Source organism: Camelus bactrianus, chromosome 7 (assembly GCF_048773025.1).
Source record: "Camelus bactrianus isolate YW-2024 breed Bactrian camel chromosome 7, ASM4877302v1, whole genome shotgun sequence".
Classification (NCBI taxonomy): domain Eukaryota; kingdom Metazoa; phylum Chordata; class Mammalia; order Artiodactyla; family Camelidae; genus Camelus; species Camelus bactrianus.
The window spans coordinates 62,146,926-62,162,748 of record NC_133545.1 but is presented as its reverse complement, the minus strand read 5'-3'; the positions used below and the strand labels follow the sequence as shown (position 1 = coordinate 62,162,748).

The 15,823-nt window shown below is 35.3% G+C and overlaps 1 protein-coding gene across 3 annotated transcripts in view; it reads right to left on the bottom strand.

The window, feature by feature from the left end:
- Nucleotides 1-2,435: 2,435 nt before the first annotated feature.
- LOC105082993 (sterile alpha motif domain-containing protein 9-like) overlaps nt 2,436-15,823 on the bottom strand; it is a 40,130-nt gene continuing 26,742 nt past the window's right edge. For all 3 annotated transcript variants that reach the window (XM_074367486.1, XM_010972707.3, XM_045508830.2), the window contains one exon: nt 2,436-7,466. In XM_074367486.1, the coding sequence (XP_074223587.1) occupies nt 2,728-7,458 (4,731 nt within the window). In that variant the 5' untranslated portion in view covers nt 7,459-7,466 and the 3' untranslated portion in view covers nt 2,436-2,727. The remainder of the gene's footprint in view (nt 7,467-15,823) is intronic.

Sequence of the window (15,823 nt, the reverse complement as noted above, 5' to 3'; positions counted from 1 at the left end):
GCAACTAGGATGTGATGATGACAGCATCTCATGAAGGAGTAAATTTATGGATTTCGAACTGAGTGGTTTCCTCCTTCCACTAATGAAAGAAAGTGCATTTTTTGACTTGGAATGTATTCAGTGGTGATACAGGACTCTCAGGCTATAAAGCCTGCCTTAGAATTGGAAACTTGCCTACAATGTTATGATGATGATACACATACATATTTAAGTTTTAAAAATACAGAAAAGAACAGAGAACAATAGTACACATACGTTAACTGGAGCTGGGCTTCTTGACAGTAGAGGTGAAAAATCTGTAAATATTTTAGTGCATATGAATTCTTTTCTAGTATGTTCCAAGTTGTACAACAGGAAAACCTTTGGAGAAGCAAGAAATATAAAAGTCAGTGAGGGAGGAAATAAAGTAAACTTAAGAGAAATAACTTAGTCTAATTAAGTGATCTTGCCTTTGGTATTACTTTCTAAGAGCTTTTTGCGCTAATCCACATTCCAAATATCCAGAAGCAGAATATCATACAGTTTCCAAAGCTCATTTGTTCTGGCTACCATTTGTTTTGAGAGTGTTGATAAACATACCTTTTTGAACACTGAGTTGGGAAACTGCTGTATTATGACCTAATCAATGATTATCAAGGGGCAGTTAAAAAAAACCCCATGCCTTCTCACTCCAGATACGTTCTATCTGAATTGGGAGATAGAATAGGCAATTTGGAAAGACTTCTTGGTGGGTTCTGTTCAGTTGAGAACTGCTGGCTTATGGAAGAGTACATTATTAATATCTAAATCTCACATTCCAAATTTCTATCTTTCAAGATCAAATTCCATGGACTTAAGGAAAATATAAAGCTAAATAGGTTAAGAGAATTATTATAGATCAATGTGTTTATCAAGTTTATCCAGCATAATTTAGCTAATTTTTTATTTGCAAAAGAAAAACTCACACATTTATTAATCTGCTGTTCCTTGAAAAAGTGGACCTTGATTATTACAATGTGAAATCCAGATTTTGTAAGTTAAAATGTTGTTAAATTTTAACTTTGGCCCTAAAATGATAGAAATCAGATTCTAAAATTAGGTGATAAACCAAAATGTATTTTTTCAAAGTAAATGCCCAAGAACCAATTAGACAACTGAACTACAATAAAGATATAAAATAACTGACAGCATAGAGCAGGGATCTGCAACCTCTTTCTGTAAAAGAGCCAGGTGGTAAACATTTTAGGTTTGTGGGCTATATGATCTCTGTTGAAACTACTGAATTCTGTTGCAATGCAAAAGCAGTCAAAGCCAATACTTAAACAAATGAGTGTGGCTGTGTTCAAATAAAACGCTATTTATAAAAAGTAAAAGACAGGCTGGATTTGGCCCACAAGCTGTAGTTTGTCTACTGCTGCATTGAGGGAGGGTTTCTGAAAAGGTTCTTTTGGCAAAAGTTCTCCCAACCACCATAAGAATTTCATCTTGAACCAAGACAGAAGGGGAGCTTCAAGAGGACCATGTGGGGTGCTCCATGTGTCCTCTTGATTTTATGGGGAATGTTGTTCCCAAGACTGGAAATGAGCTGCACTCCTATGAATGGTAGAACAAATATCCATGAGTGTTTCTCATGCACCCAAGGTAGGTCATGGGGGAGACAGCAACTGCCTAAGCTGGTTTAATTTGAGTTCAAAAGGATCACCTGGGAAGGCAAGAGGACTACAACAGAGACTGTTCTCTGTAGAGTAGAATGAAACCTGAATGAAGCAGGGTGGGAAGTGGCCTCAGAGAAACACTAATTGGACATTATATCTATAAACTGAGACTGTATTTGAATAGAGGATTTTTTTTTTAAACCAAAAGTGTGCTGACAGGTTCTGAAGCTGAACTTTCATGTAGGAGCAGAGGAAAAACTTTCTCCAGTGAAAAAAATCGAATGGGACTGTAAAGACAAAAATAAACAGCATTTTTGTTTGTTTTGCAAGTATTTTATAACAGAAAACTTTAAAAGCACAGTCCAAAGGAGACAGAAGAGTATGATGAAGTCCCGTGTACTCATAATGCATCCACTGTTAACTCTGGTCCAATCTTGTTGCAGCTACTCTCCTTTCACCATCCCTATACCCTATACACGAAGTTACACTGAAGCATATGCAGTGTCTGTATTTCCTTTAAATTGGAAGATCCAGAGGCTTGATCAGATTCAGGCTCAGTTATTTGGCAAGACTATCTCGTGGGTGATGTGTGCACTCCTACAGCACTTCTACGCCTGTAATGTCTGGTTCTCTTTCTGCAGTGTTAACACTGATCAGGATTTAGGACAGTCTGATTCATCTGTATAGTTCTTTATCAACTTTTTGTCAGTCTTAGCAACCATTGATGATTTCCCATATCCATCATTTTATTAGGGAAAATTACATTTTGATGACCTCTTACTAGTTGTGCTTGTTCAATGCCTAGATTATATATATACCTGCTAGACTACTGGGATCCCCTGGATTGGGACTCTTTAGTCTTCTCACAAGAGTCCATTTTATTCATTAGTCTTGGAATTTTGGTGTATTTTTGTTGTTTCTAGGTCTGTGTGAGACTCATAACATGCTTAAGAGGAAATATAAACATTGTATACCCAGGGCTGAAAAGCCAGAGTCTGTATCTATAAATCTGCCAATTTAAAGTATAGATCTTGGAACTAAAAGAAGTTAAGTGCTATTGCATCCACATTACTGGAGGGAGAAGATCAAACTCTTAAATAATCTCAATGTCATAAGCAAGTGGGCCTCCAATGGAAAATCCCAGGTAAAAAGACACTTTTTCTATGCTTCTGCCACTTCTAAGTTGACCCAAAAAAGCAGGTAAGATGGGTATTGTGATTTTTTCATTGATTCCATATTCTATGTATAAACAATTATTTTCAGCTCGTCCCTTTAACCGAAGCAAAAGTTCTTGGACTTTTTCCTCCTTCCATACATCTCCACTATGCCATAAGGAATTAATATCAGCTGTCTTTCTAAAACATTGATCAATTTTTCCTTTGTGAACAAGTCTGTTCATACTGTTACTTTTCCCAAGAAAGAAATAGGCAATTGGTTGCTTGGTACGATACATATGCTTATACTGCCCCCTGAAGGAATTTTCCAGTGACCGGGCATATTTTTCCATTTGTTTAGAATCTTGATCTAGTTGTTGGTTTTCTGGCCAGAATAAGAGGGAAGCTAGGAAATAAGGTTCTGAGTATCGGTAAGTTGGTCCTATTTGTTGCAAGACTTCTCGAAGCTGATCTTTCAGTTTTTTAATTGGCTTTACTATTTTGGAGGAAGGTTTAATGCAGTAGAGGATGATGTTAGCCAAGATGAAATTTTGCTTTTCCTTTGGCAGGATTTGGACAGTGCATTGCTCAAAGAGTAAAGTGTATTTGTTCACTATATCTTCCATGGTGCTTACAGCAACTTCTTGACTTTTGATAAGATATTCCAAGAGCCCAGAAAACTTGTCTGCTTTTAAAACTTCTAGACTTCTCCGGTACATCTCTACTTGAAGTGGCAAACTAAGCTTTGATCCAAGATCTTTGTTCTGTGATTCTTCTGAGGGACCAAATATATCTGCATACTTCTTAAAATTTACAGCCACCTTTCTCCGAATTTTGGCCTCTTCATTTTGCTTTATGTTGTTCCTGGGTTTTAGAAGGACAAAGTAATCATCAAAAAAATCAAAGGATTTTTTCAAAGAAAGTTGCAAATTAGTTAGATAAGGAATAAAATTCTTGAGGACTAATCTAAATTCACTGTTTGGATCCCCAGGAATATCAGTACTTCCTGATATAAAATTGATCATATCTTTTTTAGACAGTTCATTTTTATTGTTAAAAAAAGGAATGAGCTGGAGAATCTGGATTGTGTAGAGCGCAACTTCTATCTCCCCTTGATAGCCAGCTGTATTGTAAGTATCATACCGCCTCTTTGACTTCTGAGAAAATCTTTCCTTCGCTTCATACTCTCTATCCTCACTTTGCTGCTGAGATTCTTTGAATGCATTTGAGGCATGTACTGCTAAATCCAAAAGAGCATATAGATCACCAGCTGAAATGTTCCCCTTTTTGCCATTATCCTCTATCCACCATCTTATTTTACTTTTGTAGACTTGACCCAGTGTATCTGAGATATAAGAATTGTCAGGTTCTATCTTTTTTGCTTTATTTGCCCAATGTAAAGCACTTTCAAAGTCTTTCTCTTTAATGTAGAAATGTCTTGTCAAGGCTTGGCAAATGAATGCATTTGGGTTGAACCGATGAATACCTTCAAGCAATACCTTTTTAACTGCTACATTCCCTTCATCTTTGTGTAATTCTTCAATGAACGGGGAAAACCAAGTTCCCGTTTCACCTTCATGTTCATTGCGCTGTCTTGTGAGCAGCAGTGTTTGCATATCTTCTAAAAATTTGCTTCTTCCTATACCAGTATCATAGAACAAATTTTCCGTTAGCATATCCAGCATAATCTGACTTTTATCCAAGTTATAGGTTATCTTCAGTTCTTCCAATGAGCGAATGGCAATCAGACGGTGAATAATGCGTACTCCACAGTACTTCCCACATTCTACCACATCTGTTTTTATCAGAATTGTAGAGTAGGTGCCCATCTTGTCCTCAAGTTTTTCTGTTCCCCAGAAAGCCTTCTTGTTTGTGATTCCTAAGAACTTTTCACACTGTGATAGTGAAATTGTGGTATCAGGCACATATGAATTAAGAAGAGCCAGAAAAGAAAAGAGCTTTGCTTCCTTGGTGCAAATATTTTGTCCTTTCAGGATATTCCTGACCACCTTTTCTATGTACTTTTTATCAAAATTGGTTTTCATAATCATGAAGGAATAAAAATCTTTAAAGTTTTTATGTTGCTCTTCAATTTCTTTCAATTTAAGCTCAAAAGCTCTCTGTTCTTTGGGAGATAGTTTTTGTACTAAGGCAATACTGTCTGAGACCTTTGCACTTTTTTCAGGATTCTGGGATCTCCTGCAGTTTAGGATGATCACTAGAGGTTTCTCATACCGAATATACTTATTAGCTACAGCTGTTTGAATAGAGGCCTGCAGAAGATAGACATTATCTTGTTCTTCAAAATCATCAACAAGCAGCAGTACAGGTAAGTATTCCTGATTGCTTGTTGACCCGTAGGTGATTAAATTAGTCACTTGTTCTCCAATTTCAGAAAAATCCACTGTCTTGTTTTTCAGCACAGCACATCTGAATTTCCTCCTTAATTCCCAGAGAATATGCATGGCCAAGGTAGTCCCACCACAGCCTGGATGATGATACAAATGAATAATTTTGACACATGTTGGCTTAGAGCAGTCTGCCCAGTTTTGAATCATTGCTTCAAGTTTTTCATATTTATCCCTTTTGACAAAAGGTGAAGAATAGTTTTCAGAAGAAAAGTAGAAGTTCCACCATGATACTTTGCCACCTCTGTAGAAGTCTTCCTCTTTTGTTGCCTTGAATTCAAGAAATTTTTTTCGGTCCTTCTCTAAGAGTGTACCTTCACATTCATTTTCACAGAGAATTTCCAGAGCAGTCATGATATCTTCTTCTTTTTTCAGAAGGACAGTAGATGAACCAATAGATGGCAAAAATCTCTTTGACGATTGAGTCACAGATTTTAGCTTAAGAATAGTTCCATTTATCTCTTCAAGACTTAAAGCAGAAATACACTGGCTTGATAATTCATCTTGCTGTTTTATTAGTCTTGCTTGAAGTAGATCCTTCCATCTCTGACATACGTGTGAATGAACGCAAATACACAATATATTTTCCATTCCTTTCAGATCTTGGTAGAAAGCACAGAAGGTCTCAATGAGGGGGTCCCTTGGGTCTTCGACAGAGGAGAGTAATAGAAATACCACCAAAAACTTCCCTGTTGGCATTATGTCTTCATGTGTAAGAAATGAAATCAGTTTCCGGACTTCAGATGCTTTTTCTCTTTGCCAGGAACTTGGATCTAAGGGTGTGTATCTTTCAGTGTCAAGGTCTAACCTGCCATTGCAGAAAATCCAGCTGAGTTGTTGATAAAGATTCAGACTAGTAATCTTCTCATCTGTGGTCTTTGCCTCCATATACAAACTTGGGGAGTGAAGGTTTGCTACTCGGCTTTCTTTGTAAGCTTTGACCACACCCTTGCTCACAGATTCAGGATCAAACTCTAATACAGCAAACCATTTAATTTCCTTTAGGAAATCTAAGTGTTTTATTTGAGTCGGATGGCATTTATTTGTTACAAGAATGTACCATTCATAGTATGAATTATCTAACAAATCCTGACCTCCCGTCAACAATTTAACAAGCTTTGGTCCCTCACTCTCTTTTTTATGTGTTTTTACTCTGCATTTTTCTTCTGCCTCTTTCCTAGCTTCTCCCAGTCTTTTTAAATCTAATTTAAATGCTTTGAAATCTGTTTTATTTTTCATGATGTCCTTAGAACTGGCCCCATCTCGCACAAAGACTGAGAAGTTTGGACTTTGTTTCCATGTCTCATTGCTACAATTTTGTATTTTAATCTGAAAATACTCATGTTCACATTCAGAATATTTTGGAACAACATCCACTTCAATAACAAATCTGTCAGATGGAGTACTGTTTGGCAGTAAAACTTCTACAAATCTTGGCTCTCGAATGCAATTCTTTGCTTTTTGGACCTGATGGTCTTCAAAATACTGGTGGATCATCAGATTGAAGTGGTCAATGAGGGCTTCCTTGGTGACAGTGGTGACTTCCACACCAACAATTTTTCCATGGGGTTTGTCCAAGACTCCAAAATGAATGGTGCCATTGGTACGTGAATTCATACAAGCTGAAGCAAATCGGAAAACCTCATTGCTAAATTTCATCTTAACATCCTCTTCTGTGGCTGTTTCTCTATTTGTGAAGGCTTTGAATTCATGTACTGGGTCAATGAGATTGAGTGGTCCTGTTTCAGGCTGTAGACTAAAATTCAATTTGTAACGATATGGATCACTGAATTCATCAAAAGGGTATGACACACATGTCAGTTCTATGGATGGCTGCTTTCCCTTCGTGCCATCTATTTCATCTTCTATGTCCTCATTTTTTAGTGACTTAGAAACTTTGGGAACTGTACTCACTGCAGAGTCATTAACCATATCTGATTTCTCTTTATCCTTTTGTTTTTGCTTTGAAGCTTCTCCAACATTTTTATTGGCTTTCCCCCTCTTACATGGGTGAGGGGGATCTCCAGAGGATTTTTCCAGCAACTCTTTGAATAGATGTTCTATTTGGATAGCTGGTCCAAATGTTATGCCCAGATCAACGAGGTCATTTCTAGTTAAGTACTTGAGGTTTGCGCCATTCACATCTTGCGCAGTCAAAATTTCTCTGTGTTTTTGCTCAATTTTATGACTCTCTAACCACCAATTTACATCCTGTATTGTCCAGTCATCTGTATTTTCTGGCAAGTTAAGTTTTGCTGCCATTCTGATACCTGTATATAGAAAAAGAAAAATTATTTAGTATTTTTATAAGTAAATTAAAAAATAATTAGTTAATTTTTCAATAGACAATATATACATGTCTTACAAAATTTTAAAAACTCAAAAGGATATACATGTCATCTAATTATCCTCCTGAGATGAAATTACCATTATCAGTTTCTTCTATATCCTTTCAGAGAAATACTACCAAATACAAATGCAGAAGCACTTTTTTTCTCATTCAAATGGCAACATACTATATACACTTCTCTTTGCCTTGCTTTATTCACTAACTGTATGTTCGGAATACTTCCAGTAAATATATATAAAGATTTTCATCCTTCTTAATGGTTGTTTTCTATAATATGCATTAGCTGTATTATTTTAAAATACTCAATTATGCTACAGAAAATAAGAGAAACAAAGAAGGCTCTATGAAACTAAATAGAGAAGGTTGTGTGATATGAGGAAGATATATGAAATGAGGTATAGAAGCAAGTAGTTTGTGAAAAATGTTATGATAGACATAGATAAAGTAAATACTGCATATGAGTGTTAAAAAAACATAGTTAGGAAGAGCTGGAAGGACCAAATAGATATTAAGTATTCACGAGGTACACTTGAAGCACTTTATATTTTTGAAATCTTAGTTGGGTCACCTAATGTTGACACCCATTCTGATCCTTTGTGTCCTCTACTTAAGAAATATAAAAAAATCCAGAGTAGCTTATCAGGCTAGTTGATGAGTTATAACTGTGGGCAGGCATACATGCCCCTCTGCATCTCTCTGATTAGAGCAAGTGTATGTCACTGACCCAGGGTACCTTCTATCTGTTGATCCCCTTGGAGATAGACCTCAACTCTGGTTCTCAAAATTACACAATCAGTGCAGAATGCTGATATTGCAGAGAGGGAGAGACAGGATATATGACCTTGTACAACTCAGGTAATGAGATCCTTTTATCTCTTGTACCTTATCCAAAGTGTGTTACCCATCTCTTTCCCCCTACTTTTTGTTATGTATTTTGATTGATTTAATAAGGCATGTGCCTCAAACATCTTAAGTTGATCTGTGACCCATTCTGATTCATGACTTCTGGGATAACTTGCTGGGTAGTAAACTTGGAGGCTATTATTATATCATGTAAATTTTCATATAACTTTTGATTATAGCTGATTCCTGGGCAGTAACAGATGGCATTTCAATTTGGCATGCAAATTGGCAGACTACTATTTGGAAAATTAATGTCAATTTGGGTTACAGAAATACAGCAGTGGTTAGGAAAAAAACAGAATCAAAATAATAATAGTCAGCTTTAAGTGCAATACAAAAATGGCTTCAAAAATGTGAGCCATTCCAAAAAAAAAAAAATGTGAGCCATTCCAATGAAACTGTCATGGGAGAAATCGAATTAACAAAGGAGGTAAGCCCCAGGAATTGTGGACAGACCCACTTCCATGAAATAATACACAGGAATATTGCCTACCAGTGGTAAATACAAATTCAAGATTCGGATTTATTTTCCCTTCCAGACATAAAGCTGAGCACTGGTCCAAGGTTAAAGCTCTTATTTTTTGGTTAATAACTTCTGTATGTCTAGAAAGTGAATAAAAAATATACCTTACAGCTATATTAATATAAAACTAGGCAAAGATATGCAAAATTGATGGAGATTTTACTCTCCTACGATACTATGTCAATCAGAAACATAGAAAATATATTGCCTTCTAAAAAAAGTGAAGTAGGTGAAGTTTCTTTCAGTAATTTGGCCTATAGATATTAAGAAGCTCAAACTTAAAATAACCTGGGGAGAGGAAAAAGGGTGGAAGTGGGAAATTATTTTAGATGTACTAACTTTTAAAGTAAGCCCCTTTTGTAGGACTATATCAAACTTAAAAACTGTATTAAAGGACACAATGAACAGAATGAAAAGACAACTTATGGGATGAGAGAAAATATTTGCAAATCATGGATCTGATAAGGGGTTAATATCCAGAATATATTAAAAAAAAAACAAAACCTCCAACTCAACAACAAAACAAATAATCCAATTAAAAGTGAGCAAAGGACTTAAACAGACATTTCTCCAAAGAGGATGTACAATGACCAACAGGCATATGAAAAGATGCTCAACATCACTAACCATTACAGAAATGCAAACCTAGCACACAATGACACATCATTTCACATCTACTATAATGACCACTATTTTAAAAAAAAAATAATAGGTATTAGTGAGGATGTGGAGAAATGGAGGTACCCTTGTGCACTATTGATGGGAATGTAAAATAATACAACCTACACAACCTACCCTAAGAGAATGGTTAAAGGAAATTATCACAAAACAAAATGACAACCTACAGAATGAGAGAAAATATTTTCAAAGGATGAAACTGACAAAGGCTTGATTTCCAGAATATATAAACAGCTCATATGACTTAATAAGAAAAAAACCAAACAACTCAATCTGAACATGGGCAGAAGACCTAAACAAGCAATTCTCCAGTGAAGACATACGAATGACTAATAGGCACATGAAAAAATGCTCAGTGTCACTAATCAGAGAAATGCAAATCAAAACTACAATGAGGTATATCACCTCACACCAGTCGGAATGGCCATCATTCAAAAGTCTACAAATGATAAATTCTGGAGAGGGTGTGGAGAAAAGGGAACTCTCCTACAATGTTGGTGGGAATGCAGTTTGGTGCGGCCATTCTGGAAAACAGTGTGGAGATTCCTCAAAAGACTAAAAATAGACTTACCATTTGACCCAGCAATCCCACTCCTGGGCATATATCCAGAAGGAACCCTACTTCAGGATGACACCTGCATCCCAATGTTCATAGCAGCACAATTTAAAATAGCCAAGACATGGAAATAACCTAAATGTCCATCAACAGATGACTGGATAAAGAAGTTGTGGTATATTTATACAATGGAATACTATTCAGCCATAAAAATGACAACTTAATGCCATTTGCAGCAACATGGATGTCCCTGGAGAATGTTATTCTAAGTGAAATAAGCCAGAAAGAGAAAGAAAAATACCATATGATATCATTCATAAGTGGAATCTAAAAAAAAAGAAGAAGACAAATGAACTTAAATATAAAACAGAAACAAACTCATTGACATAGAATACAAACTTGTTGTTGACGGGGGGAGGAGGGTGGGAAGGGATAGACTGGGAGTTCGAGATTTGTAGATATTGACAGGTATATATAGGATAGATAAACTAGTTTATATTATATAGCACAGGGAAATATATTCAAGATCTTGTAGTAGCTCATGGTGAAAAAGAATATGAAAATGAATATATGTATATTCATGTATGACTGAAAAATTGTGCTGTACACCAGAAATTGACACAACATTGTAAACTGACTATAACACAATAAAAAATAAATAAATAAAGGAAATTATCTAACAAAATAAGAGAAAGAACCTTGGTAAATTAGGAAAAAAAGAACACAGTAAGTAAAAATATTGGTAAATATAATGGACTTCTCTTTGGTTTTCAAAATTATGTTTGGTTTTTGAAGCACTGTCTAATATGGTTATATAAATGAATGTAGTGGAAATATTTAAGATCATTATAAGTGGATAGAGTAAGGGGATATAAAAGGAAGTAAGATTTCTATGCTTCATTCAAATTGGTAAAAAAAAATTGTTGGACTATCATAAGTTATGTAACATCTAGAGCAAACAATAAAAAAGCTATACAAAGTGATACACTCAAAAACACTGTAGATGAAAGTGGAACTGTAAAAAGTTTTCATGTAACCTTCAGGAAGTGAGATATAGAAGAACTCAACACCACCAACCAACAGGTACCAAACCAAATTTATAGAGCACTCCATTCAACAATAGCAGAAAACTTTTCTTTTTAAGTGTCCAAGATAAACCATAACCTAAATGATAGAGCAAATTTCAACAAATTTAAAATAACTGAAATCATACAGAATATGTTTGCAACCACAATGGTATCTTTTTTGGTTTGGTATGGTTTGGTTTGGTTTGGTTTGGTTTTTTAGTGAAGTATAGTCAGTTTACAATGTTGTGTCAATTTCTGGTGTACAGCATAATGTTTCAGTCATACATACACATACATATATTCATTTTCATATGATTTTCATTATAGGTTACTACAAGATCACAATGGAATCTTATTAGGAACTGGTAACAGAAAGATAAGAGGAAATTCACTAAATACTACAGCTACACTTCTAAATAATTCATGGGACAAAGAAAAGTCTCAAGTAAAAATTTTAAAAAATACATAGCAATGAATGGAAATGAAAATATACCAAAATTTATGGGACACAGTTAAAGCAGTATTTTTTAAATTTCTGCAATAAAACCATATATTAGAGGAGAAAAGTCTCAAATTGATAATCTAAGGTCTTACCTCAAAAACTTAGAAAAGCTTGATAAAGAAAAGCAAAATAACTGAAAGCAAGCAGAAGAAAGGAAATAAAAAAGATAAGAGCAGAAATCAAATAAACTGAAAACAGAAAACAATGGAGAAGATCAATGAAACAAAGATCTGCTTCCTGAAAAAATCATTAAAATTGATAAGCCTCTGGCAAAACTGACAAAGAATAAAAAAGAGAAGACACAATTTATCAATATCAGAAGTGAAACAGTAGACATCATTTTGAACTCTATAGACATCAAAAGGAGAAGAAGGGAGTAGTATGAATAATTTCAAACACACAAATTTGACAACTCAAATGAAATGGAAAAATTCCTCAAAAAACACAAACTTCCACAGTCCATTCACTATGAAATAGAGTATTTAAATAGTCCTATAACTTCAAAGAAAACTGGATTTTTAATTTTAAAGATCTCCCCACAAAGAAAAATTTTCAGGCCTAGACAGATTCACTGAAAAATTCTATCAAACATTTAAAGAACTAACACTGATTCTACACAATCTCTTCTAGAATACAGTAAAAGGGGAATACTTCCTAATTCACTTTATGAAGTTGGTATTACCCTGGCAGCAAAGTTTCTGCAAATCTAGCCTTCAGATGAGCTCCCATGGACCAAGATTCCTGTCGCACCCCAATGTCAAGGCAGTCCCTGCGGCCCCAAGGTCAAGGCAGTCTCCTATAGACACAGGCTTCTGCCTCAGACCCAGGCTAGGCCAGCTCCCACAGACCCAGGCTCTCTGCTTGTCCTAGTGCTGGGTTGGGCATCATGGACCCAGACTCCAGATAGGTTCCTGTGGACTCGGGCTCCCAATCTGCCCCAGCCTCCAGACTGGCTCCCACAGACCCTGGCACATGGCCAGCCCCAGCAGCAGGCTGAACTCCATGGACCCAACCTTCAGGCCAGCACCTGTGGCCTCAGGCTACAGGCCAACTTGTGCGGCATCAGAACCCAGGCCTGCCACCAGGACTTCAAGGGCCAGGGCCACCACATGGACCCAAATGCCAGCCCACCCCTGTAGACCTAAGCACTAGGCCAGTCTACCTGCTGATGCAGGCACCAGATCTGCCCACCTGAGGATTCCAGCATTAAGCCCACCCACAGAATCTACCAGACAATTCACCCACAATCTCTGGATAAACTGGTGAAGGGCTTTCCCTGACTAAGCCAGTCTGTAAAGACTGGAAGAGGTGCCTACTCCTTCAAATGTGCAGACAACAATGCAAGGCCACAAGAATTACGAATAATCAGTAAAACATAATGCCAAAGGAAAATGAAATAAAATAAATAACAAAATAATAAAATTCCAATAGATGGATCTAAAAAAATGAAGATCTATGAACTACCTGACAAGTAATTCAGAATAATCTTCGTAAAGAATTCTGTGAACAACCAGAAAACACAGATAGACAATTAAACAAAATTAGGAAAACAATGAATGAACAAAATTGAACAAAGTAATAGAAAGCATTAAAATAAAATAAACAGAAATCTTAGCATTGCAGAACACAATGACTGAACTGAAGAATTCAACAGAAAGCTTCAATGGCAGACTCATCCAAGCAAAAGAATCAATGAACTTGAAGACAGTACATTTGAAATTCTCCCTTCAGAGGAGCAAAAGGAAAAAAGAATGAAAAAGAGTGAAGAAAGCCCACATGAATTATGGGATACCGTTAAAAGTAACAATCTACTTGTATACTCCTACAGAAGGAGAAGAGAGAAAGAGAAAGGCAAAAGGCTTATTTAAAGAAAACATGGCTGCAAAATTCCCAAATGTCGGGAGAGATTTGAACATCCAACTTCGTGAAGCTCATAGGTTCCCCAAAAGTTTCAACACAAAAACCTCTTCTCTAAGACACATTATAATAAAGCTGTCTAAAATCAAAGACAAAGAAGTTTAAAAGCAGCAAGAGAAAAAAAAATTCCTCACGTACAAGGAAACCCTCATAAAACTATCAACAGATTTCAAAGCAGAAAACTTATAGGCCGGTAGAGAGGGGGATGATATATTTAAAGTGCTGAAAGACAACTGTCAACTGTGAATACTTAAGAACCTTGCAAAGTTGTCCTTCAGAAATGAAGGAGACATAAGGACTTTCTCAGACCCCCTCCCCCAAGAAAAGCTGTAGAGTTCTTTACCACCAAACCTGTTTTATAAGAAATTCTAAAGGGAGGTCTTTGAGTAACAAAAGTATGCTGACAACATGAAAGAAATATGAAAGCATAAAACTTACTTTGAAGGTAAGAATATAGTCAAATTCAGAACACTCTAATACTGTAATGGTGGTAGATAAATCACTTTTAATTCTGACATAAAAGTAAAAGACAAAAGTATTAAAAAATAACTATAGGTAAAATAATCTGTTAATGGATACATTACATATAAAAGATGTAAACTATGCCAATAATAACACAAAATGTGGAGGGAGAAGTTAAGTGTAGAGTTTTTGTATGTAGTTGAATTTTGTATGTGGTTGAAGAGAAATTGTTACCTACTTAAAATAGACTATTATATCTATAAGATGATTAATACAAGCTTCATGGTAACCACAAATAAAAAACCTGTAGTAGACATACAAAGAATAAAGAGAAAAGAGTCAAAGCATACTATAAAAAGTTGCCAAATCACAAGGGAAGACATCAAGAAAGGAAAAAAGGAACAGAGGAACTAAAAATAGCCAGAAAACAATTAACAAAATGTCAATAGTAAATCCTCTCCTATCAATAATTACTTTAAATGTAAAAGGATTAAATTAACAAATCAAAAGATATAACATGTCTGAATGGATTAAAAAATCAAATACAACAATAATATGCTGCCTGTAAGAGACTCATTTTAGATTTAAGGACATTCATGCACTGAAAGTGAAGGGATGGAAACAGATAATCCATGCAAATGGTAACCAAAAGACAGCAGGGAGTGGCTACTCTTAGACAAAATAGGCTTGAATTCAAAAACTGTCAAAGAGAAAAAGGAGATGATTATATAATAATAAAGAGGTCAATTCATCAAGATGATGTAAAACTGTAAACATATAATGCACCCAAATTTAGGTACTATGGAACACTTAAAATATAGCAAATATTAGCAGTACTAATGGGAGAAAGAGACACTACAATAATAGTAGATGACTTCAATATCCCAGTTTTAACAATGGATATATCATTCAAATAGAAATTCAATAAGGAAACAGCAGACCTAAACAATATAATAGATCAAAGGGACCTAACAGACACAGTCAGAACATTCTATCCAATAGCAACAGAGTACACATTCTTTCAAAGTGCACATGGAACATTTCCCTGGATAGATTATATATTTGGCCACAAAAGAAGCCTTAACAAATTTAAGAAGCTTGAAAACATATCAAGTATCTTTTCTGACCACAATGATATTAAACTAGAAATCAATAATAAAATGAAAACTGGAAAACTCATATATATGTGGAAATTAAATGACATATTTCCGACCAACAAACAGGTTAACAAGAAACCAAAAGGGATATCAAAAAATATCTTGAGACAAGTGAAAATGGAAACACAACATGTCAAAACTCATGAGCTGCAGCACAAACAGTCCTAAGAAGAAAGTTTGTAATGATAAATACCTACATTAAGAAAAAAGAATGATCTCAAATAACCAACCTAATGTTATACCTCAAGGAGCCAGAAAAAGAACAAACTCAACCTAAAGTTCACAGAAGGAATGAAATAATAAAGATAAGAGCAGAAATAAATGAAATAAAAACTAGACAAATAGAAAAGATCAATGAAACTAAGAGCTGTTTTTTTGGAAAGCAACAAAATTGACAAACCTTTAGCTAGACTAAGGAACAAAGAAGACTCAGATAAATAGAATATAAATAAAAGACTCAAATAAATAGAATATAAATAAAAGAGAGATGTTATAACTGATACTACAGAAAT